Source organism: Neltuma alba, unplaced genomic scaffold (assembly GCF_004799145.2).
Source record: "Neltuma alba isolate B1F8T4 unplaced genomic scaffold, ASM479914v2 tig00011126_pilon, whole genome shotgun sequence".
Taxonomy (NCBI): domain Eukaryota; kingdom Viridiplantae; phylum Streptophyta; class Magnoliopsida; order Fabales; family Fabaceae; genus Neltuma; species Neltuma alba.
In genome coordinates, this window is record NW_021635862.1 from 221,806 (window position 1) to 246,091 (window position 24,286).

The 24,286-nt window shown below is 36.8% G+C and overlaps 6 protein-coding genes across 7 annotated transcripts in view; 4 read left to right on the forward strand and 2 right to left on the reverse strand.

Annotated features, from left to right (window-relative positions):
* Window positions 1-20,869, reverse strand: part of LOC114761561 (uncharacterized) — a 30,392-nt gene extending 9,523 nt beyond the window's left edge. Inside the window, exons 1-3 of the mRNA XM_028950960.1 lie at window positions 20,865-20,869; window positions 12,036-12,041; window positions 2,817-2,830 (exon numbers count right to left, since the gene is read on the reverse strand). The gene's annotated coding sequence lies outside the window, so the exon portion shown is untranslated. The remainder of the gene's footprint in view (window positions 1-2,816; window positions 2,831-12,035; window positions 12,042-20,864) is intronic.
* LOC114761594 (endoglucanase 25-like) lies at window positions 111-2,493 on the reverse strand. The gene is made up of 6 exons (XM_028951006.1): window positions 2,100-2,493; window positions 1,698-2,005; window positions 1,131-1,607; window positions 915-1,044; window positions 624-796; window positions 111-531 (listed from the first exon to the last, which is right to left on the reverse strand). Exons 1-6 carry the CDS (start codon window positions 2,491-2,493, stop codon window positions 172-174), a joined length of 1,842 nt encoding a protein of 613 aa, XP_028806839.1. The 3' UTR covers window positions 111-171.
* Window positions 4,279-6,977, forward strand: LOC114761557 (origin of replication complex subunit 2-like). Its single transcript, XM_028950953.1, has 6 exons — window positions 4,279-4,619; window positions 4,700-4,806; window positions 5,235-5,367; window positions 5,533-5,812; window positions 6,080-6,307; window positions 6,399-6,977. The coding sequence occupies exons 1-6, from the start codon at window positions 4,488-4,490 to the stop codon at window positions 6,596-6,598; spliced, it is 1,080 nt and encodes a 359-aa protein (XP_028806786.1). The 5' UTR covers window positions 4,279-4,487; the 3' UTR covers window positions 6,599-6,977.
* LOC114761559 (B3 domain-containing protein At5g42700) lies at window positions 8,011-10,672 on the forward strand. Its single transcript, XM_028950955.1, has 7 exons — window positions 8,011-8,194; window positions 8,275-8,370; window positions 8,457-8,488; window positions 8,580-8,745; window positions 9,161-9,367; window positions 9,709-9,797; window positions 10,493-10,672. Exons 1-6 carry the CDS (start codon window positions 8,060-8,062, stop codon window positions 9,760-9,762), a joined length of 690 nt encoding a protein of 229 aa, XP_028806788.1. The 5' UTR covers window positions 8,011-8,059; the 3' UTR covers window positions 9,763-9,797; window positions 10,493-10,672.
* Window positions 12,685-17,899, forward strand: LOC114761555 (probable protein phosphatase 2C 12). Of its 2 annotated transcripts, XM_028950952.1 has the most exons (11): window positions 12,685-12,834; window positions 13,230-13,519; window positions 14,074-14,245; window positions 14,911-15,064; window positions 15,153-15,216; window positions 15,696-15,803; window positions 16,132-16,257; window positions 16,732-16,964; window positions 17,055-17,254; window positions 17,339-17,407; window positions 17,540-17,899. In XM_028950952.1, the coding sequence occupies exons 2-10, from the start codon at window positions 13,322-13,324 to the stop codon at window positions 17,362-17,364; spliced, it is 1,281 nt and encodes a 426-aa protein (XP_028806785.1). In that variant the 5' UTR covers window positions 12,685-12,834; window positions 13,230-13,321; the 3' UTR covers window positions 17,365-17,407; window positions 17,540-17,899. The 2 variants fall into 2 exon arrangements, with proteins under 2 accessions (XP_028806785.1, XP_028806784.1); XM_028950951.1 differs by having other exon boundaries at window positions 17,339-17,899.
* Window positions 20,659-22,074, forward strand: LOC114761558 (BRI1 kinase inhibitor 1). The gene has a single exon (XM_028950954.1). It carries the CDS (start codon window positions 20,940-20,942, stop codon window positions 21,861-21,863), a length of 924 nt encoding a protein of 307 aa, XP_028806787.1. The 5' UTR covers window positions 20,659-20,939; the 3' UTR covers window positions 21,864-22,074.
* Window positions 22,075-24,286: the final 2,212 nt, after the last annotated feature.

Sequence of the window (24,286 nt, forward strand, 5' to 3'; positions counted from 1 at the left end):
CCTCCTATACTCCAATTGTTGATATTCGAATGAAGCTCTTTAATTATAGTACTCGCTTTACAAACCTTTCTTTTTCCTAAACTTTCATAATCTTACGAAAGCATTGGAACAAGACTTTAAAGATAATGGAGGAATCAAGAGGAATAATCAGAAGCATTTCAATTATACCCATCATTTCCATCCCAAAATTGAGTCCTTCACATCTTTTGAATTTGAGAGCGGAGGATCTTGAAGAGCAATAAGTGCTGCAACTAAACCAGCATTGTTTGCTATGGTCGGTTCAGTGAACCTTGGTTGTTTCCTATCATCTAGGAAATTATCACGTAGGCCCGGTCCTCCTACCATGGCTCCCAAAAGAACTTGTGGATTTGGGCTTTCTGAGTTCAACCATCTTTTCCCCCCATCACAACTATATTGCTGACCATCCCACGGGATTGATGCACTTCTATGATGAACCTGCAATGGAAACTTGTCTCCATAACCAACCATATAGCTCATCTTCATCGGGTTCTGTCCCAGGATGTACTTAACCTGAACACAGCACACAGAATAGACCGAAACTAAGTCAGCCTCTATTTACACTGGTTGATATTACAATTAAGGACTAAAGAGTGGGCAAATACCTGAGAATTGGCAAAATCATGGAGCATCTGCAAAGAGTATACATCTGTGTCGCAACTTGCGCCAGATAGTTTCTGATGATCAAGATAATCGCTATACAGTTTACTGAGAAAAGAGGATGTTACAGCGTATTGGAGTAATGGCTCATCAGCAGGTTTTAAGATGATCAACCCACCTACAAGTGTAATATATAGCACGTTCATATACTTATAAACCAACCATCTATAAGCTTCCATTAATTAAACTTAATAATTCCAGATGAAACAACAGAATCATGATTGATAAGAGTTTACCCGGTGTCCTGCTGGAATATTTGTTAAATAAAAAAGAACACATGAGGGATTCTGTCAAGTTTGATGACAATATCAAAGCATCTTGAGACGAGCCGGGGTCTTGAAAGTACAGAATGCGCGATAGTAAAACCTACAAAAATCGTTTTTTTTTTTTTAATGGAATAAAAAGCAGAAAGTCGACACTTAAATTCTATACACAGGTGCGACAGAAATTACCCCAGTAGCACTGAGCTTATTATTCCAATAGAAGACCCCTCTGTCCAAATCTGTTTCATTGTTCTTGGCTGACTTGAAAGTGTCAGCAGCGAACTGAAGATAAGATATGTTTCTAGTGGCGATGTACAGCCAAGTTCCTCCCCATGCTAATTCATCTTCATAACCAGATGAGTTGTAAAACATTCTTGCTTCTCTTCCACAAACATCATTGGTCGTGTACTTCCCTTGCAATGAAGGATCCTCAGTAGTAACTATATCATAAAGGCTTTTTGCTGCTTTGACTAGTCTTGCTGAATAGTCCTTGTCCTCTTGAAATACTAACGACGCAGCAGATAGTGCTGCAATAAGTTCACCGGCTAAGTCTGAGTCAGAGCTATTACACTGTGAAACTGGTCTCGCATAAGCCATGTCTTCAGGTCTTTGCCAGCACGTTATATCATTACGCTCACCATTATTATTCACAACAGTACTTCCAACCTGGTGAAATTTAATTTAAAAAAAGTGCGTAATTTATATTTCCTAATTTGTAAATATGAATTATGGGACACAAAATTCCACATCACTTGCCTGAGAATACAGTATCAAGGGGGTTTGAGCAGTTACATTTGGGAGAACAAACACCTTGAGCAAGTAGTCACTACCCCATCTGATTATGTCCCTGACATGATCAAGCTCACCAATATCAGCATATTTACCCTGATATTCTATCACAGTCCAACTCAACAAGGTCACTGTGTAGGCTGTGGTGAAGGTGAACTTAATGTTATTGCCAGAATCATAAAATCCACCAATAAGATTTTCAGGTGTGTTCAGCCCGTCTTCCAGCCCTGAGTCTCCTCGAAATTTCACCGGACTATTCCTTGGATAGTGTCCAGCTGCAAATATAAAGTTTCTCTTTAGATAACATCTAGAAGAAAATAAAAATTTTGACATGGTCAATGGGAAATACATAGAGACACAAATTAGTACACTTTTGGGCATCATAAAATGTTAGTGCTTGGTTGATTGCAAGTTTGAGATTCCCTGAAGATCTTTGGTGCCTATGCTTGTGAGACTGAGACAAGAAGTGCACCAGCAGAACAGCTGCTATGACAAGAAAAATGATTGATACTACTATAAAAAGGAAACGATAGAAGTGTTTCCTGTCAGTGATAGCAAGACTGTAATCAACGGATTTTGTGTAACTGGAGGGGATAGGATGATAAGTAGTGGAAGAGTTAGGGGCAAGGTTACAGTCAAGGGCTGTGGAGTTCCAGCGGCTAGCTGAAGGCAGAAGGCGACCTCCCTCTGAAACCGTGTGGGCATATCTCACAGGGTGCTTCTCTGTTTCAAAAGCAGAAGACTCTGTTGGAGGCATGATCATTGACGATGTTGTTACTTGATGAAATTATTAAATGAAAAATTGATCATGCACTACCTTGAAAGAAGCGACTTCAAGCCTAATCGGTTCATTTGGCCCATGGGACAAACTTAGTCATGTCTAGCTCTTAGTAGAACAAGTATGTGAAACATATTTTAAAACAAACAGACAAACATGCATTATCTTTATCGCCAAAAAATCAAATGTGACTTTTTTGGGATCAAGATGTGACGGATATATCAATGCATGCGATTGTCTTTAGTTTGCCGTCCAAATGGAACCATTATGATGCCTAAAGAGTCACAGGCAGAAAGCCAAAAAACTATTTTCAGCCTCCAGACTTGTCATCCTCGCAATCTTCCAAATTGCAAAAAGCTTTACCTACTACCTTTTCGTTATTACTTAGGGAGTATTTGGATAGAAATCAAATCATGGTTTTAGAAATGCTTTTACGGATTACGAAGTAAATATATAGAGGAGGTTACCTCGTTTTGCAGAAAAGTGCTTCTGAAACCGCAGTTTTGAGAATGCCAAACACCCCCTAGTCAAGAAGAATTACCTGAGACGAAAATGGAATTCAGGCGACCTCTCTCCTCTGACCTTATTCGTGATTTCTCTTCCTCTTGTACGGTTCACGTAACAGCTTCATCTTCTCCTAGTTTGTGAGATCTTAATATTATGTGTCATCTCAAGCTGAAGCGGCGGTGTTTAGACCAGAAGTCAGAGAGTCCATGCACAAGTATCTCAATATTTTTTTAGGGATAAAATTTTTTTTAATGAATATGACATCAAAAGCATTTTTTGTTTTAAAATATTATGTTAGTTCCTGCAATAGTTTATCTAATATATATTTTTCAATCTAATACTCAATAAAAACATTAATTTAGTTTTCTATCACTTAATTGGTGGGCTAACTGATTTTTTTCAATATAATAATATTCTTAAAACAATCTCTTATACTTGCGATTATTTATTATGTCTTAAAACAATCCCTGTTTCTCTAAGATGGTCCTTGTGGAATGTCCCTATATTATGTGTGCAAATTGCTCGCCCTCTCCAAAATTTAGGGTAGCAATATACTACTTCTCCCACCTCTTAATACTACATCTGGTCCTACTTATAAAATCTTTGTTTGTAGACTTATAATTAAGACCAAAAGTAGTATAAGAGCTATTTAGCTAATTTAAGTAGATAAAAAAATTAATTAATTTAGTTATTTGTAATAAATAGGTATTATCTTTTTCAAAATATATTTACTAACAAATGTATTAGTTAGAACTATTATTTGATGAAACATTTAATATGTGTAACTCATATAAGGACTATTTTGAAAAAATAGATAAATATGAGAGACAAAATGAATTAAAATATTATATTTAGGACTAAATTGAATATCAAATTAGCTCTTATATTAAAGATTGGATATAATTTTTTTCTTTTAAAAAAATACAAACCATGATATTCTTCTGATTTTATTTATAAAGCACTTCTGTTATATTTTATATAGATAAAAAAATTTTAAAATGTATTAATTCTCTATTAAAATATAAATTTTCAACTTTACCTAATTTAATATATACACTTTTAAAAACAATCACTATCTATAATAAAAAATACACTATAATAAATAATGCATTGACGTTAAAATTTAATGAAATAATTTACAAATAAGATTAAAAAAAAAAATTTTCCCCTGTTTTATAGATAAGATAAAAGCCCGCTTATTCCTTCCCGCCTATTTTTTTCTCTCTCATTCGCATGATTCCACTCTCTGCCCCCTCTTCGGAACCCAGCTCCCTGCCGCCGTTGTCACCAACCGTCATAACCAGTCGCAGAACTCCATTTTTCAAGCATTTTGACTTTCCTTTTTTTTTTTTTTTGGTTCATTCTCTTTTGGCTATATTTTTGTTAACCCGATAAACCTAGTGAGCGTATCTGGCTTGAGGTAGGGATCGGGAAAACTAAAAGCCTCTTGAAATTTAGCTGGGTTTAGAGGTATGGACATCAACAGTGAAGAGGAAGATGGAGAATTGGGATTCTCGAGAAACTATTTTTTGGCAAAGGAATTGGGCTCCTCGAGCAAGAAATCAACTCACAAGCTTTCCGACATTGACGTTGTCGATGAACAGGTATTTTAACCACTAGGACTCATTCCCCTTCATTCTATACACGTTTGTTGCTGCTATATCTAAATTTTTCCTATATATAGGAATTGAGGGCTGCAGCAGCCAATATCGAGCCGAAGCATGAGAAGGAGATTGCCACATTAATTGATGGTTATAAAAATATATATTCTGCATGGGTTTTTGCCCTAAGGTATGGTTCTCCCGCTTGTTGCTAATTTGATACAAAAGCAAATGTATCTCTTATCTTTCTAGTTATACCGCAATGTGTTTGCCAGCAATTTTGTTGAAATGCCTTGGATAACTCCACAGTATTAATCAACTGCTATAGGAGCACTTCACTTGAAATTACTGTATAACAATTTAGACAACCCTATTTTCTGTATGAACAGAGATGTATTGCGTTCCTCAAGATTGCCGGTTAACGGGATCCTTTATCAAGAATAATCTTTAAACAAGGGCACAAAGCTTTATGCTACCTAAAGTAATGCTGGCGTCTTCTGTCAACGTCCATTGTTGCTTCTTAGCGGCATAGCTTTTAATTTGTTGAGACTTCCAATTAGATAAATTGTACCATATTGTAGATTGGATTCTCACTTTTCCCCACAATTCACGAGCCAGGTGTGATTTTTCCTTACTAATGTATGGCTTTGGGTCTAAGAAGGCTTTACTTGAAGATTTTGCTTCGACGGCATTGGCTGAATATTCTGTAATTGTTATCAATGGTTATCTTCCAGCCATAAACTTAAAACAGGTACCTTTCAGCATTTGCATTTCCAAAAATGTGTGTTTTAACAGAACCAGAATAGAAAATGCAAACCGGAGAAAAGTAAATGTTCATCTGTAAGCAGATACAATCACATTTTAAGAACTCATCCTCCTCATGATGCATGACAAATGTTAATGTTTCTGAATATAGGTTGTGATAGCTTTAGCTGAATTGTTATCAGATCAAGTAAAAACTAAACAGAAGGTTCTCAAAAGTGAGCAACCATTCAGTTCTCAATCCATGGAAGACCTTCTTGCATTTTTGGATGGAGCAGAAACAGAAGAGGAAGATTGTTTTGTTTGTGTTGTCATTCACAATATTGATGGGCCTGGATTGAGAGACTCTGAAACCCAACAGTATCTTGCTAGACTAGCTACTTGTTCCCACATTCGTGTTGTTGCCTCAATTGACCATTTAAATGCTCCTCTTCGTAAGTATATTTGCTATTTCAGTTGTTATCTTATAAAGAAATATTTGCTGTATTTGTTTATAACTTTATATGTTATCATATCTGGTAGTCTGGTTTAAAATGGACTATGGGATTACGTGCTAACTTGTGGCCCCTCAGGAACCCCAATATCTAAAATTTTTCTTGAGGCTAATATGCTGCTATATATATGCTGTATGCACTAGTACCTTAAAATTGTTCTCAGCTGCGTCTACTGCCTAAGGATCTCCATCTGGGTTCTGTTTGTAGTCTGGGACAAGAATATGTTTCACAAGCAATTTAATTGGTGCTGGTATCACGTCCCCACCTTTGCCCCATACAAGGTTGAAGGGATGTATTATCCTTTGATTCTCGCTCAGGGTGGTTCCAATCAAAGTGTTAAAACAGCTGCAATAGTATTGCAAAGTTTGACACCCAATGCCCAGAGTGTATTTAAGGTTCTTGCAGAACATCAACTCTCTCATCTTGATGAGGAAGGCAAGTTACTTCAATTTTTCCTTGGATATGCTGTTCTTCATTTAACAGCATATGCATGTATATTTGCTAATTTTTTGCCCTTATCATCCAGGCATGCCAATCAGTGATCTTTACTCGGTCTGTCGAGAACGCTTCCTTGTAAGCAGTCAGGTTACACTGAATTCCCACTTGACTGAGTTTAAAGACCATGAATTGATCAAGGTTAGGAGGCATTCCGATGGTCAAGATTGCTTATTCATTCCTCTGGCGGCTGAAGCACTCCAGAAGGTGTTGCTGGAGATCAATCAATAGTGTTGATTTTGACTAGAATGAAACCAAATGGCATTAGTGAAAGAAGTTGCTTATGCAATGTTAATTTTCATTTTCATCTGTCACTATCGGATTCTCAACCAGATGCACAGCTCATTACCTCCTAGATTTGTGGAGGGGTCAAATTGGGCATAACAAGTATTACATGGTCGTTAAATCTATCCCACGCTCACGAGCCGAGGAAAAAGTTTAACAGGCTCATTTATGTCACCCGCTATTCTTTCTGGGCTCTGGGCCATCCTCTCGCGTTTCGTCATGCAAATGTTGTGGATAGACTGATGGAACAGTAATCTGGATTTTATTGTGTATCTAGCGAAGCTAGGTGAATGGAAACAGTAGCTTCGGACCTTAAAATTTGAAATTTTGTGCGTGTTTCGGAATGGTAGTAGAACAAGGGACGAAAAGAGAGAGGACTATACATAGGGCTGTCCCCCCCCCCCCTTTGGGTGGGATTCATAAATCTTGAACGCATTATATTCATAAGCCCTAAAAATAAGTCGTATTATTCATAACCTGTGAATAATATGGCTTGTTAAGATATTGTGAGGCTTTGATGACTAATAATAGCATACCTATCTATAACATCTATTACTTCCGGGCTTCCGGTTTTAAATATAAGAGACAGTTGACTAATTTGAGTAAATTAAGAAAATAAGTTAAGTTGGTTATTTGTAATAAATATGTGTTATTTTTTTAAAATATCTTTGTTAATTAAATTTATTAGCCAGAATTATTATTATTAGAAGGGTTACTTTAAAAAAAAAGATAAATATGATAGATAAAGTGAATTGAAGTCTTATATTTAGAATCAAAATAAAAATCAAATGAGGTTTTATATTAAGAATCGGTAATAATAAATTTTGCAAAATATTACGTTCTTCATTTTGTCTAAGGGAGTATTTAAATAGAAACCAAACTATGGTTTTAAAAGTACTTTTACAGTTTACGAAATAAATATGTGAAGGAGTTTAACTCGTTTTACAGACATTCCCAAACACTCCCTAAAATGATGTAATTGCATGAGATCAAAAACTTAGAACTGTATCTGTGAGGCAATTCTTTTACCCTCTTTACATCTGTTTATAGGTCCTCTGATGTTTTCGCACATGTCCTGGACTACAATTTAGGCGGATCAAGATACAATTTAATTTTTTTTAAAAGAAGAGTAATTTGCGTTAAAACACTTCTTTAAAAAGAATATAGTACTGCTATAAATATTAATTAATCAATAATGGGCGATTCAAATTTTCAGTCATGAATCAATAGGCAAAGTAGGAGTATGGTGTATACAGAGAAAACACCTCGAGGCCCGTGCCCATACTCCGGGGAGTGGGAAGCCAACGGTCATTTGAACGGGAGCTCCCATTGCCGTGCTCTCTAAGCTCAAAAGCTTGGCTGAAGAACACAAGAAAGCACAGTGTGATCGAAGATTGTGTTGAAAAAATGGTGGCGACTAAACTATCCTACGAGGAGAGTCGCCGCAAAAGATTGGAGGAAAACAAGAAGAGAATCGAAGCCCTTAATTTGCACCAGCTTTCTCAAGCCCTACGAAATTCCCCTTCTCCCAAGCCCTCTCCTGTACTCTTTACCCTCTAGCATTTGTACATTGTCCTGTATCAAAATCATTATATCTTATTTCCTTGTTCGTTTTACCACAGATGAAGCACACCAAAACTCGTTCAGTGGAGAAGCAGATTGTTGTTGTAAGGAGGTCTGGCCGTGTGGCAAACATGCCCGCTCCTGTTTACAAAGAAGTGAGCTTTTTCATGATTCCATTTCCCATTTATGGTTTCTACTTTACCTTGCATTTGATTGCATTGTGGTCTTTCATCCTGGACAGGTGGTTATTGATCGCGTGGCAGTACCTAGAAGGTACTCGTGGTCTCAAGTTTCGCGAGTCAGAGATATATGACCACTATGATCTTTTTTAATAGAAAATAATTAACATACTTTACGTGTGTAGAGTTTATGGGACCCGAAGAAATTTATCAAACCGCGGACAAGCATCAGAGGAAGCGAGGGAGGAAGCTTTGGCAAAAGCAGAGAAGTTACTCTCGGATTTAGAATCTGAATATCCGACATTCATAAAGCCAATGCTTCCGTCGCATGTGAGCGGGGGGTTTTGGCTGGTAAGTTGTAATATTCTGGCATTCTATGTTAGTTTAGGGTAATCTATGTTCCCTTTCTTAATTTTGTATTCCTTGTCAAGTAGAAAGCGCTTAAATCATAACAAGGTAGTTGAAAACCGAAATGTATTTGTTGTTTGACTCTGTTTGGTCACTCAAACTTTGTTTTCTCACCTTCAAAAGACGTTCTTCTTTCAGATAGAGCATCTTAGCATGTGTTGCCTTCTATATGACAACTTATGTCTTGGTACGAAAACACCCAAAATCCTCTATGCTCAGCATCAGCAACAATTGTGACCTCTGCACTGTACTGCATAAGAGAATTAGTTTCTTTGAATGCTTAGAAAAATTGTTTCGTTTATTATACACGTCCTGCAGTCTATAAAGCGCTAATTAAAGTGGCAATATTGGACAATAGGGTCTTTCAGTCCAGTTCTGCAAGACTAATCTGCCAAAGCAGGACGAAATGATTACTTTGATAGATGAAGATGGGGATGAGTATCCCACGGTATATTTGGCCCGTAAAAATGGACTTAGCGGTGGATGGAAGGGTTTTGCGGTTGCTCATAACCTAGCTCATGGGGACGCATTAGTGTTTCAGCTAATCAGACCTACGGCATTCAAGGTGATGTAAGATTGACTTTTGATTCATTCAGACCTTCCTTTGAGCTTGATCTTATCAATTATTCTAAAGATATAGTTCATTTTTTTTTCTTTTTTCTTTTTTCTAAAAAGCCACATACTTTTGTGGTTACTGTTTACTCACGGTTATAGCTTCTTACTTGGCTAGCTTACTGACTTATTTTTGCCGCTGTTTTCTCCCTTTCGAACTGCCCTAGTGCTGATTTTTATACAGTTGTAGTTACTCAATGTTGTTCTTGTTTGTTCAGTTACTGAATTAATATACTCCTCTATCTTCACCATTATAGACTATGACATACAGGAGTTGATTATATTTTCTGCCAGGTGTACATTATTAGAGTGAAGAGTCCTACTCCTACAGAGGGCAATTGGCTGTAAATGAATTCCACATGGAGCTTTTCAAATCAATCTAGGTATTTCCTTTACTTGGTGAACATATTGAATCTTAAATTGTGCCTTCAGTGGGATATGATGTTACTGGTGCCAATGTCATTTTTTTTGTCTCTCCCTCTTAGTCGGCTCAGAAATTTCTCCTGGTTGGAATGAAAATGTAAATTTCTGAACAGGTTCTGTTCATTGGCTACTTGCTGTCTCTTATACTGCATGTATAATCTTGGCTAGTTCACTCTTTAGTGGCATAAATATTAATATTGCTTCTCAGATCAATGATATCCCTAGTCGCATGTGCGGGTTAAGTGGACTCTTAAATTGGGTCTGGCTTCATTTAAGTTCTCCCCTCAGTTCCTTTGCTGCTATTTTATTTTATTTATTTATTATTTTTTGGGCAGATGCTGTCTAAATCTTTTTTATGATTATACTGAAAATATTGCAGGGACTATACTAATCACTAAGGGTATGGGTCTAAAAGGCATAGTGGGTCCATTTTAGTTGGGCCAAAAAAAAAAAATAAGAGGAAGAAGAAGAAGTAGGTCCATTTTGTCTTCAAATGAACATTATCTTTACGTCTGCTTTTTAAGCACTCGAAGTTACTCAAGTTAGCACTAGTTTTAAATTTTAATCCTGATTTTTGCTGCTGAATTACTTGACTACACGGCAGCAATTTTTATTGTCTCCCAGTCATAAAGGTATCCAGTTTTTTTCTCCACAGGTACGAACTAGCTGATGTGGTTATATTTTGTTTTTGGCTCAAATACTTATGTACGAGATCAAGATTTTGAGTAGAGTCTACCGACTATAGTAGTTTCGGCTGGTCTGCTACGTGTGAAGACTGAGCTTGTTTTGTATATCTCCACTCAGACAAGAGCATAAAGCAACGTCGTTTAGTTTATGCATATCTTCTTATTCTTGATTATTTTCTATTATCCTTTCTTACCTCCATAGATGAATCTTTCCAATGAAAATTATAACCCAGAAACTCGAGATTTAAAGAGAAGAATAAGAATATTGCATGCGACGACCCCTCAAGACCCATGAGCCGTGCGTAGATGGGGGTGCGATCAGGAATTGCCACGTGTCAGATATGTGTTGGCAGCAGTACAAGACAACGGAGAAAGTTGGGAAATTTTATTAGGCTCGTGCTTCGGTTGACATTTTCGGCCCCAAAACCTGGTTTCTACGTGTCTGAATTGGCGATTCGATTTGGATTACATTGTCCTTCTCACTGGAGCAAGTTAATCGTGGGGCCCCTTAAGGGTGTGATGAGCTGTATGGGACTACACGGATTTTTTTTTTTTAAAATTTAATATCCGATGCCGTGGTCGATGGATGTTCGATGTTCACAGCTTGCAAAAAGAAAGCATAATTCTTAGTGGAGCATCTTATACGCTAAACGCATAAAATCATTTAAAAAAATAAATAATAATACTACCACTACTCATTCTCTTGTTTTGGATATGGCCTCTTGTGAACATTACATAAAAGCAGAGACCCTTCGAAGAAGTTTCGCTTTTTAGCGGAATTTTTCATTAAAAAAATGGATCCAGACCCGAAATATGGATTGTGATCATTTTGGTGCGTCCATGACGACAGACGCAGCATAATTGATGTTCGTGTCCTTTCACGCGGAGCTTGCCACGTAACAACCGCACTCGAACGCCTCATCGTACAGTACCAAGCATGTTGAGATTTATTATTAATAAAAAAGGCCGACAATTAATTAATCAGTGAAAGAATGAAAGATAATTTTTAATTTCGATGTATCATATTACTACTATTGACCTTAAGCGGTGAGGTGAGCGGACACCTGTGGGAGCGATGATTGGTGCGGTGACTACGGGGTCTCCGAATCGGGGTCAATGGTGTAGATTAAATATAATTGGATTGGGTTGTCACAGTTAATAACGGGCCCAGCCCAGGGCCCACTTTCACTAGCAGTAGTCTGGGACGCAATGCTCACGGCTCGGCGTGGCCATTTCCCGCCCAGTGATGCATGACCAGGTTGTCGTTTGACCAGACTGGGTCTATCTGTCCGTCCTTAATCAGCGCGTATGAAAGGGGGCAAGAAATTAATATTAAAAGCACGCCTATAAAAGAGTTGTCTCAGATAATGAACCAATCGCTTCTCTGGTTAAGGAAAATCCGAAAAATGATTATCATGGGACGCTTTTTCATGTCAACATGTGGGCCATCCTATTTCGGTCTGTGACTCCTATCCAAGTAGTACGACCCCCAAACACGCCATCAGTGTTAACGCTTCTCTCAATAAGAGAACCGCGACTGCTCAACTCAAATCTACTGTGATCCAGAGATAACTGACCAATATCCTATTGTTTTACAAAAATTCAAATCTACTGTTTTTAAATAATTTTTAGAAGCTCGAATAAACTCTTCTAAAAATACATTAGTAATTTAGTAAAATCTTTTTTAAAAAATGTAATTTACTAAAAAAAATTAATCCGACGGGTTAATGTTAATTTTCAAAACAAAAAAGATGTAAAATTTAATAGTACAAGACAACAACGTATACGACAGATGTTATTATTTTTTGTGTTAATTATAAGATTTTGTTAACAAAGTTTTATAATTAAATTATAAATAAGATCTTATAATTACTACCGGAGATAACATTATTATTCAGACTCAGATTGACTTCAAATAACGTACATGAGGGTTGGAACTTGGAAGAGAAAATTAAGACATGAATAATAAAGTCCAAATTCGCAGCCGGGCGCAAGCAAGAACGACGTGCATCGAATGTAGGTAGCTCGTTTCGTGAATGGCTAGGTGCGAAGGAAACGAAGCATTTGCCACGTCATCAGCTTCGGTCATTTTTCTTCCTTCCCAAAAAATGAAAAGGAAAAAGCTAGACGATGGCTCATTGGCGCTTTATATTTCTATCTCTCTCCGTCTTTCGTTAAAGTCTTTGTCCATCGACAATGGAATTTTCGCTGGGCGCCGGGATCCGCGTTTTTCCATCACCCAGAGTAGTGCAATTCAGCGTGGTTCCTTCTTTTCGCGCCTGATCGTCGTTCTTTCTGTTTTCTCCTTCCTGTAAATTCTTCTTCTTTTTCCTTTCCTGTCTTCCCATCCCTTTATCCTCCCATCGTTCACGTTTTTGCTTTCTGCCGTGCTTTACAATTTTGTTGAACTCATTCATTAGTATTCGGTTTTATAATTAAATCCTGAGCTTTTTATATCCTAATCAAATTTCCTGCATTTTTCTGAACTTCTCCTCATTCTTGTACGCTTGCAATTTCATTTCTGATCGATCGACTATGTTCAGTGTTTCACCATTCCGGACGATTTGCATATGTTCCATCATTGTGTTGTTATGTTTTTCATCTGAGTAAATGAATATAAATGTTCGATCAGCATTTAAATAGAAATTGGGGAAAAGGAAAGAATATTGAGATGTTACTTATGTGTGCAAATTTGTGTTTATTCAGGGTCACGCTCTGTTAACGCATGGAGGATTAATCTTGTGCGCATTCTTCTGCGGTAGGTCTTAGTAGAGTTGTAAGGTTGAGGGGATCGAAAAATGTCTGCAAGGAATGAACACCATACCGTCCCCCTTTCGGTGCTTCTGAAGCGGGAATTGGCAAACGAGAAAATTGAGAAACCAGAAATTATGCATGGTCAAGCCAGCCAGAGCAAAAAAGGCGAAGATTTCACGCTAGTAAAGACGGAATGCCAAAGGGTGGTGGGAGATGGGGTGTCTACTTATTCTGTTTTTGGGGTGCGTCATTGAAATTTTATTCCTTGAATGTAAAGCATGTTGACTTTTGTATTGGGATTTCCTGGATTATAAGTTTATAACTTATCACGGATATTGATGCAATACATCTGGAGTTAATATGTGATGGTTATTACTTTATGACATGACATAATGAATGGTACACGTACACCGTTTAAGTATCTTATTTTGCCATGGGTAGGATGTAACAGGATGATTTTATTGACAGTAGAAGCTTCCAATGAACATAATGATTTTAGGCGTGCTGCTTGCTGAATGGTAGTTTTAGTTTAGTTAATTAGGAAGGGGTGTATCTTTTTTTTTTCTTCCCCTTTTCCTTCTCCTTTTGTGGGTTTATGTTGTTACTTCATCGTGTACTTGATTGCCGTAGATTTGTTTATGTTTTCCTTTCTTATTCAATCATATCAGTTTGATCACAAGAATTTCAGCCACTGATGGATTGGACTATTCATTTTTTTCTCAATGTGCTACGCTTTGTTCCCTAGTTTCTTCTGTTTCTGTTATTTGCTATGAATTCTTACCTCAAAGATTTACAGTTGTTTGATGGGCACAATGGATCTGCTGCTGCGATTTATGCTAAGGAGAATCTCTTAAATAATGTTTTAAGTGCGGTTCCCCCAGATCTTAACAGAGAGGAGTGGGTGTCAGCAATGCCTAGGGCTCTGGTTGCAGGCTTTGTCAAAACTGATAAAGATTTTCAAGAGAAAGGTATGGATAGATATTCATATCATATCATTTACTCTGGCCTCTATGTTAACTATTTGATTGGAAGAGGCAAATTTATGTACTCCAGCATGAATCTTCATTTTAATTACCACTAAAAGTCATCCAAAGTTATGCCAGTTTTAAGGGCTTGTCAATGCTCGTAGTCTGAAAACTTAAAATATTGAAAATCAAATGAAAGGCTTTGTAGGGATATATGCTGGTTGATGAACATGAATCTCTTGTTTGTTTAACCATAGCAATATTTTCAACTTTGTTGTACTTTGAATGCTCACGGATGAGGAAGTTTGCAATCAGAAATGAGAATGTCTAGCTTTTCCTCTCATGGCCATGTAAGTTTTTTGGCATTTGATATGGGAATGACATTGCAACTCTTTTTAGACGCTAAATATAAATCTAGGCTTTTTTTCAACCGCAGCTTCAACTACCTTAATTGCGAAATTGATTTGGCTTGAGCATTCATGTTGAGTTTTTTTCCCCCCATAATTTCTGGATTAACGCTGGTTTATAGTCCCGTGTTATTGAGCTGTGACCAAACTTTTACTTTGTTAAGTAGTTCTTATCCTTCTTGTATAATGTTCTTTCTGATTATTTTTGATCAGTTTGGTTACATGCATGACTTTTATATATTGTTACCTTCACATTCGCAGGACAAAAATCAGGAACAACAGCAACCTTTGTGATTATTGAAGGATGGGTTGTTACAGTTGCATCAGTTGGTGATTCTCGTTGCATACTTGAGCCTTCTGAAGGTGGGATATATTACTTGTCAGCAGATCATAGGCTAGAAACTAATGAAGAGGAGTAAGTTGTTATCAATGTTTTTGTTGCATGGCCTTTTGCGTTTCCTTTTTTTCCAGCGTAGCTTGACACTTTGTTTTCCTTCTGTTAGGAGGGAACGTATAACTGCTAGCGGGGGTGAGGTTGGTCGTCTAAATACTGGTGGAGGTGCACAGGTACACCCTCTTTTAATCATACTATCCCCCTTTTACCCCATAAGCTACTGGCTGTGCTAAAAAGCATTATTTACCTACCTGTTCACAGCCAAAAGAAAGGGGGTCTGCATGTTGCCTTGTGCGCAAATCCTATGCATCTAGTTATGTTATGTTTTAGACATGATGTTTTTAGTTAAGCTACATGACAAGAGAGTAAGAAGTAAACTGGTTAATCATACCGCGGTCAATGGAAATGCAAATACACTCTTGTTGATACACTGGTCGCTGGACAATGCTTGATGCTATGCGTAGGACCATCAGTATAAGGGATCAACAAAACTTAACGATCTTCCAAGGGCTTGTTGTTTTCACTATAAAGTTTTAGTGACCATATGTGATGATAGATAAATTAATTTTCATGTCAACTACCAATTATCTTTCTTTTAAAAAAATTGACCGTTTAATGCTATTTTGCTTGACTTTCATAGTTGTTTTTGTAGGTTGGTCCTTTGAGGTGTTGGCCTGGCGGCTTGTGTCTTTCGAGATCCATTGGTGATATGGATATTGGTGAATATATTGTCCCTGTACCTTATGTGAAGCAAGTGAAGGTTGGTCTTTACCATCTTTTACTCTGACAAAAGCTTGACCTTTTATTGATTAACGTTATATACATATGTACATAAGTGTGTGTGTGTGTGTGTCTGTGACTACCTTGGTATGATAGTAAAAATCATTTGATGCAAATCTTGCTAAAATCCGGCAGTGGATGAGTGGTTGAGCTCTCCATGTTACTGTGCCATAAAAACTTACGTTTTCTTTATTTATTACTGTAAATCCTGTATGCCTCTTCTCCAGTGATCTTGATCCTGGTGATGGCAAAGTAAAAAAAAAAAAAAAAAAATCCTGGTTTTTAACCTTTAGCATCATTTTATGCAGCTGTCCACCGCTGGAGGCAGGCTTATTATCTGCAGTGATGGTGTTTGGGATGCTTTGACTGCAGAAGCAGCCCTTGATTGTTGTCGTGGCATGGCAGCAGATGTTGCAGCATCCCTTCTTGTTAGAGTATGCTTAGATCTTTTGAATCATTTAACAAAATGGGTTTTGTGGCTAGTTTTCACATTGGATATAATACTATATTATGACTTCTCCACAAACCACTTGGGACGTAAATGGATCAGGGGTAATGGCATCTTTTTTCATTATACCTAGACTGAATACCCAAATATTATATTAGAGTAATAAGTTTAATTTTTTTACCTTTCTTTAACATTATGCAGAATTTGGGCGGCTGGGTCATGATGTGATCTCAACATATAGTTAAATTAAATCCATGCCTGAATAAGGCATACCGCAACTAGATGTTTTGAGCATTTTTCTTTTCTTGCTTCCCAAAAGGATAAATACTCACTAAAAACATATCCATTTGCATCCCAAAATGAAACCGTCTGTGCGGTGTAGATTCTAGTCTCACGTGGTATTGCCATTTTGTGGTGTGATTGTTATCTTAACTCTTTTAATGTATTGTTCTACTTTCAGGAAGCTTTACAAGCAAAGGGACTTAGAGATGATACTACCTGCATTGTTGTTGATATATTACCTCAGGAGAAGCCACCTGCTCCTGTGCAACAACCGAAAAAGGCAGGAAAAATGTTTAAGGCAATGTTTCGCAAAAAGTCCTCTGAATCATCTTCTTGTAATGACAAAGAGTATGTGGAACCAGATGTGATAGAGGAACTTTACGAGGAAGGATCTGCTATGCTTTCAGAGAGGTCCGGTTTGTAATAAGTGCTTGTTAAATTTTGCAGCAGCTCTGAAGCTCTGTGCCTCCTGACATGAAATTTTTTTTATCCGAACTGCAGGTTAGATACAAAATACCCACTCTGCAACATGTTCAAGTTGTTTGTTTGTGCGGTATGTCAAAAGGAGATCAAACCTGGAGAGGGTATTTCAATCCATGCGGGTGTATCCAACCCAGGAAAATTGCGTCCCTGGGATGGACCTTTTCTTTGTTTAAGTTGCCAGGAAAAGAAAGAAGCAATGGAAGGGAAAAGAACATCAGGTTTTGAATAAGCTCAACACTACTATTTATCTGTCTATCTGGAGATTCATTTGTCCATTAACTCTTTTGATTTTTCGCTTTCAGATAGACTGAGCAGTGGAAGTGACTGACAAATTCTCGTGTATATTTGCTTAATGAGAGTGCTAAAGAAGGTTCGGATAACAGGGAGGTCAAACCTCCAAGCCACAGTAGTTCCCTTCTATTATCATGGGAGCGTCTCTGAATTTCGATTTATTTATTTATTCCACATGAAAATCCATATGGATTTTTCTCTCATTTTTTAAGGCTGCAAATGTAGACTACCAATAGCAGCTTGTTAGAAGAAATCTGACTTGGGGGAGTGATATTGCAACCATCCATGTGTTGTGAGAGGTTGTGTTACATGTGGTATAGTATACAAGAGTATGGCGGAGGTACTGTATTTTCAAATTCATATATCAAAAGTTGACTTGCGTTGTAATGTGATATACGGAGTTTAATTAGACTTCCTAGAGCTCGATTCCACAATAGGTTAGAGATATGTTCAGCATTGTGAATTATTTATTCTTGTAGCATTTGATTTTGGTCATTCCTTTCACCAAACAAACATTAAATGTAATAGACATACTTGGAAAGTGAAGTATATATAAATTTTTTTCGCATGCTTTCTACGCTTGTTAGATGCGTGGCAGGCGAAAATTAAGGATTGGAGGTGTGGGAATTATTTCTTCACCCGATTGCATGCAAGGGCACTCCTAGAAAGGGAGGCAAAATCCTTATGCTTAAGCAAGCAGTTTGGTTGCTGAAATCCATCTCCTTTACTTTCTGTGAAAAAGACCAGATTACTTTGGGAGTTAGGCGAAGGAATGAAATTGTAGAATCTTCTCTGTTAGCAACATTGGCCCCAAAAAAAAAAAAAAAATTCAAAAGAAAAAGAAGGGAGATAAAAGACAGAAGAAAGAAGGAAAGAAAGAACTCCCTTTGCCTATGTGCTGAAATTCATTGTGTTTCTTTGTCACCACCTTGTCAGCTTTGCAACGCCATTGTCGACATTACCACCATAATTGTCACTACCATGAAATAAATGGCTATTTTACTATTTGCATAAAATGAGGGTGATCCTTATTTATTCAGCCTTTTCTTATTATTGTATTGTTTTGATGCAATAACTAAAGAAAATTATGAGCCCTTTCTAGAAGTGATCTAATTAACTATGCCCCTCTATTTGTGTGCATGTAATGTCATCATTTTTTTAAGAAAAATGAAATAGACAGTTCAAACAAAATAAAGGAAAAGTTTGCTGTTTTTTTCAAATGTAATATCGAATGTGATTGTGATTTATGAACAACATAATTCCTTTTAATTGCCTGTCATAAAACCCACTTCTAACAATCTAACTTCAATAGTCCAGTTGTCCGTTGTTCTTGGAGTCATTTGATTTTTATCATCCCCCCTCGATTATTTGGAAGGAATGGTTTTTAGATGAAAAGAGTGAAATACAATATTAAAACATTTTGTAAAAGCAGCATAATTTTATAGTCTTTAGTGATATTTTTTATACACTTTAAAAAATTACACACCACTTAAAATTAATAAGCAGCATAATTTTAATGGAAATATTTTTAGTAAGGATAAAATTCTAAAAGGTAATAAAAGCACACAATCTTATGTTATACTCCTCTAGTCCTATTTATAAGGCACTTCCAACATGTTTCACACAGACCAAGAAAAACCTTAAACTGTATTAACTCTCCATTAAAATATAGCAACTTTTCAACTTTACCCCTATTTAATATATACTCCTTTAAAAAAAGATAACTACTTACACTATAATAAATGAAGGACAAAATAGTACATTGACACTGAAAAGTTAATGAAATGACTTATAAATAGGACCAAAAAAAACTTCTCTTTCTGCCCTATAAATAGGACCAGAGGAGTATGCTAGTGTCGTGTTTGGCGGCATCCAAATGACATGCTAATCAAAATATGTTTGCTCTGTTTGTTTTTTCTTTTCTTCTCCATCTTGCTGTCAAAGGAATGCTGAAGTTTCGCAGTTGGAGTCCCAGATAGCTGTCAGGTAATTGAACAACGGACGACAAGCAGAGGCGATAGCCATTATGTACATCTTGCTTTCGGATTACAAGTCACTGGATATAAATGCATTGGACTCGCATTTAATTTTCTTACGCCTTTCCCTCTGAATTAATTACCACCACAACCAGATTACCTCATCATAAGACAATTAAATGAAGCTAATCTTAACAGTCAATTTCACTCCTGTCTCGGTATTTAAATTGGGTGTGACTGCCCCCTCTGGCTGCTTGAATTGGAACACAGAAACACAGACTGTAACAATGTTTTCTTGTTGGCTTTTAGTCCTACGACCTCCCTGCCTATTAGTTTGAACTTTAGATAGAGAAAGGATGGATATTCAATCGAATGGCTCATATCAGATGCAGAGAAGATAGGGCTTCCCCACCCCCCCCCCCCCAAAAAAAAAAGCATCGCTGTATGAAATGTCAAGTGTCTGTTTCTATTCTGCAATTTTCTTCATCTTTTATCTTGAAAAACTGATTAAAATAAGGAATTCTCAAATATGGGATTTTAAGTGGTGAAAAGTGGGGTTGATGAAACAGTCCAACCAAATAATGCCTTCATGATTAAGATGTTGACCTGAACCATGCGTACAAAATTCCTTTATGCTGCATGTGGACCACTGCATGCACTTGTATGTGGGTCTCTCCCCTACCTCTCTGTTTTCTACCCCCCTCTCTCTTTCCGTGTCAGTTCGTAGTTCGTTCTCGACTTGCACTACACGTTTTGATTCTAAATTTTATATTTATAATATGATTGTATGTAAAAATTCATCCTTTATGATATGCATAAATGTTTATAAATATACGAGATTCAAATTTAAATTGATTTGATGCAGTTTTCGTCCCCATCGTCGTGTCCCTATAGCAGGGGGCTACCTTCACATGAGACATTAGTCCTCCTGCTTCCTTGAGCTTTCGTGTTCATCAATAATGGGGGTCAACATGCTTTCATTTTACTACTCTATCGGCCACATATTATTACCCATACGTATTGTAATAGATCACCTTTTTCATATCAGATTAACCCCATAAAATAGTAACATTGTGTTTTCTTGGCAGAAGAGGAAAGAACCAGTGACAGTGAAAGAAGCAGATAATTTCTTGAGCAATGGATTCAAAAGATTCCATTTTGATATGAGGGGTTTTATGTATTTGTACATACGACGATTTCTTCCCCGAGGGGACCTTTCTCACTGCAAAGGCCAAGTTTGCCAAGCCACGCCAATCCCATTTTTGCTTTAATGGCCAAATTTGGATCCTTCTGGCCTCATTTCCAATATCACTACCGAAATTGCTGTTGGACACTTGTGCTTTCCCATGGCCCCACAAAAGCACCAACTTTTCTTAACACACGAGTGAAATCCATCAATATCATCTCCCTCAATTCATTATATGAACAGTTAATTTCACAAACTCTCTCTCCATCTCTCTCACTCTCTGCTCCAGGATTCCTTTATCCCTCCCACAGGCAGGCATAGCTTTGTTGAAATTCATAGAGCATGAAAAGATTGTAGACCCCCCACTCTCTTCACCACTGAGAAAAGTTGCAGATCAAGAATTTCATATATATTATCTCCAATCTTGTTAGCTTTGAGCAGAATCTTATAATGATGGAAAGGCATCAACAACAAAAGTTTGAAGAAAACGATGTGGAAAAGAGAACTGAAGGATCCAAGCTAGAAAAGGAAGAGAGTAAAGAAGGCCAGAGTGGAAAGCAAGCACAAGCATCATCAACATCCTCTTCCCCAGCTCATGACTTCTCCTTCACAATCTCTCTGCATAACACTTCCTCAGCCACAACCCCTGATAAATCCAAACCTCCACCTTCATTTGCTGTTGATCTATCTCCTGCAGATGACATCTTTTTCCATGGCCACTTGCTTCCTCTTCACCTTCTCTCTCACCTCCCTGTTTCTCCTCGCTCTTCCACCACTTCCATGGACAGCATCAGCCTCCCTGTTAGGGACTATGGAAGCATCACTAGCAGTAATAAGAGCAACTTCGCCATGGACGACATCAGCAAGAACAACAGCGGTAGTAATAGTAGCAGTAATAGCAGCCAAGAAAGCAGGAGGAATAGTGGGTCCAGAAAGGGAGCAAGCAAGGCCAAGTCTTTCTCAATCTTCGGATTTACAAGAGGGCGTAAAGAGTTTCAGGTTACAGAGAAAGACGATAAAGAGAAGCACAAGAGGAAGGTGAGGTTGGATTTGGTCCATGTTGTGAAGAAATACTTGAGAATGGTGCAGCCACTTGTGATTTTCCGAGGGAGAAGAGAGAAAATTAGACAATCTTGTTCATATTCAGGTAATCTAAGTGCCATAAAGAAGCGAGATGTGGTCAAAGGAAGAAGAGGAGAGTATTCAGCGCCGGCTTCAATGAGGACTTCGCCTACAAATAGTGGCCTATTGCTTCCAACCTCAACATTCCCTCCTCCAAGTGATAGTACCATGGAAGACCTCCAGGCCGCCATTCAAGCTGCAATTGCCCACTGCAAAAACTCAATTGCGAAAGATGATAAAATCAAATGCTGATTCAAGGGTAGATTCAAATGGAAAGTTTTTGCATATGCTTTTCCTATTCATTAATAATTATATGTTGTTCCCTTATTTGATATTTTGTGCATATTTAGATACATAAATGATAATGTACTTCTATCCAGATCCAACATGGAAGCACCACTGTAATTGTTACATCATCTCAATTCTCTATCTCGGAGGATTTTATTACCTTCAGTTCAAACAAGGGGGAAAAATGGGTTGAAGCAGTATCTAGCAATAGTACATACAGATTTTGAAATATTCATCTCACTAACGGTTTTTATATAACTTGAAAGAAAAAGAATTTAGGTTGGGAGACGACACATTGTCAGTACAAGTTACTGTAGTGTTTTTTGTTGTTATTTTACCGTACTTATCTACATGGATTCTCTGACATACCGGTAATAAACACACAACGACCATATATATGTCAGAGTTTATTGAACTGTGAGTGCCGATGTTAATTCTGACATTGTACTGTAGACGACCCATAGTGTCCGAGAGTTTATGCTTCCTTATTTTTTCACCTTAAATTTCTTTTTCCTTTTCATGTGTATTTTTTTCAAAATTACATCCAACACAAGTCGAACTGAGACAAATTGGGCCATATATATCAGATTCCATGCCAAATAATGGTTCTATCTTGTCGCAATCACGTCAGAATTCTAAGAAATGGGTAAGGCTACAACTGTCAGTGATATACACGCAAAGAAGCGCCAACTTGTTCATCAATGATCACACATCTTTTTTAAGATTGCAAGGAAATCGAAGCTCAATCCAATGTATCCACAGTATACCATATACCAACCTAAACACATCGAAGCTCGGGTGGATTACATCAGTTGAGATCAAAATAATGGCAGCTCAATACACTGATTGATACCAAACAAAGAGAATAGAGACAAAAAGGTCAAGAAATCTCTGGTGTCAGATGCATTGGAAAAGGAGAAGGAGAAAGTAGAAGCATTTTGAATCGTGAAACCTGTAAAGATGGTAGGGCGCACAGAAAGAAGGCGTGGTCTGCACCATGTGGGTCTCAAAACTGGATGTGATGGATATATATGTGGGCACATATATAGCTGCATAAACATATAAAATAGAACTGGGTAAATAACAAGCACAGAAATTACTGGGTTGACCCAGCCAGGGTGCTATTTTCTGGAGTGGGGAGAGGGAGGGGTTAGTGAGGAAGCCATAAAGATTATAGGAGTGATTATTTACGAATAAATTAATGAAAAAGATAATAATAACAATAATGAGATATATAGAAAGATGCGTTCGAGGACCACTAAGCGGCGCAATTGCCCTAGACGGGAGAATCCCAATCCATGTAGGGGTGCGATTCTTGTCTCTCGTCTTCATTCCACTGAGCTGTACGAATTACCACCCTGGTTATAGATATAAGTGAGAGAAGTTTTAGACCTAAATATTAGTCACTTATAATATATTTAATACCTATTTTTTAATTTTATTTTTATTTATTTAATGCCTATTTTTAATTTTATTCTTATTTAGTTTTTATTGAAAACAGAAATAGAAGGAAGAAAAACGAGAAAGATTTATAAATGTAAATAGAAAGAGAAAAACTTTTAATAAGAATAAAATTAAAATTTTATGTTAATTTAATGCATTTTTTGACATACAAAAATATGTTAGAACCCAACTTCTTATATAGGGTCATTATCGTTTATGGGATTTAAGAGTTGAACCAAACAGCATTTTAAGATCGGTTATCAAGAATCTTTTATAACGAGAGAAATGAAGAGAAGAAATTTTTTTAATGAATTTGACTTAAAAATTTGAAAAAGTAAAATTAAAAAACTTTTAATTTATTTTTCTTATTATTTATCTTGCAAAATTTTTTTAATTAAAATTTTGTAACTTTAGTTCTTTGTTTTTTTTAAAAAAAATCAAACTAATGAAGATCCCCCTTCCCAGACCTTCAACGTCTTGTCCAAGCCGAACGGTACTGTCTGACTTGCGTTACCCAGTGACATGAAAGTTTGCGTGTGAAAGGTCAAGCGTTGAATATTAATTTTCTTGTTTTATTTATAAATTATTTTTAATATATTTAATATAAATTAAAAAAAATCTTAAATTTCATTAACTCTTATTTAAAATTCAATAATTTTTTAATTTTTTTCTATTTAATATATACTATACTTGATATAAATAAAATCTACACAATAATAAATAAAAGATAAAATTATACATCCATACAAAAAATTTCTTTCATTGCCCTATAAATATGAACAAAAAATATCTTCTCTTTCTGCCCTATAAATAAAACCAAAAGAGCATATTGTAATATTCATTCCTTTAAATAATATATATATTAAATTTTTTATATTCAAGTATTTACGTGGAGGCCTCAGCATATTTATTTACCCACTTGCTCTCCATCTCATCTCATGTGA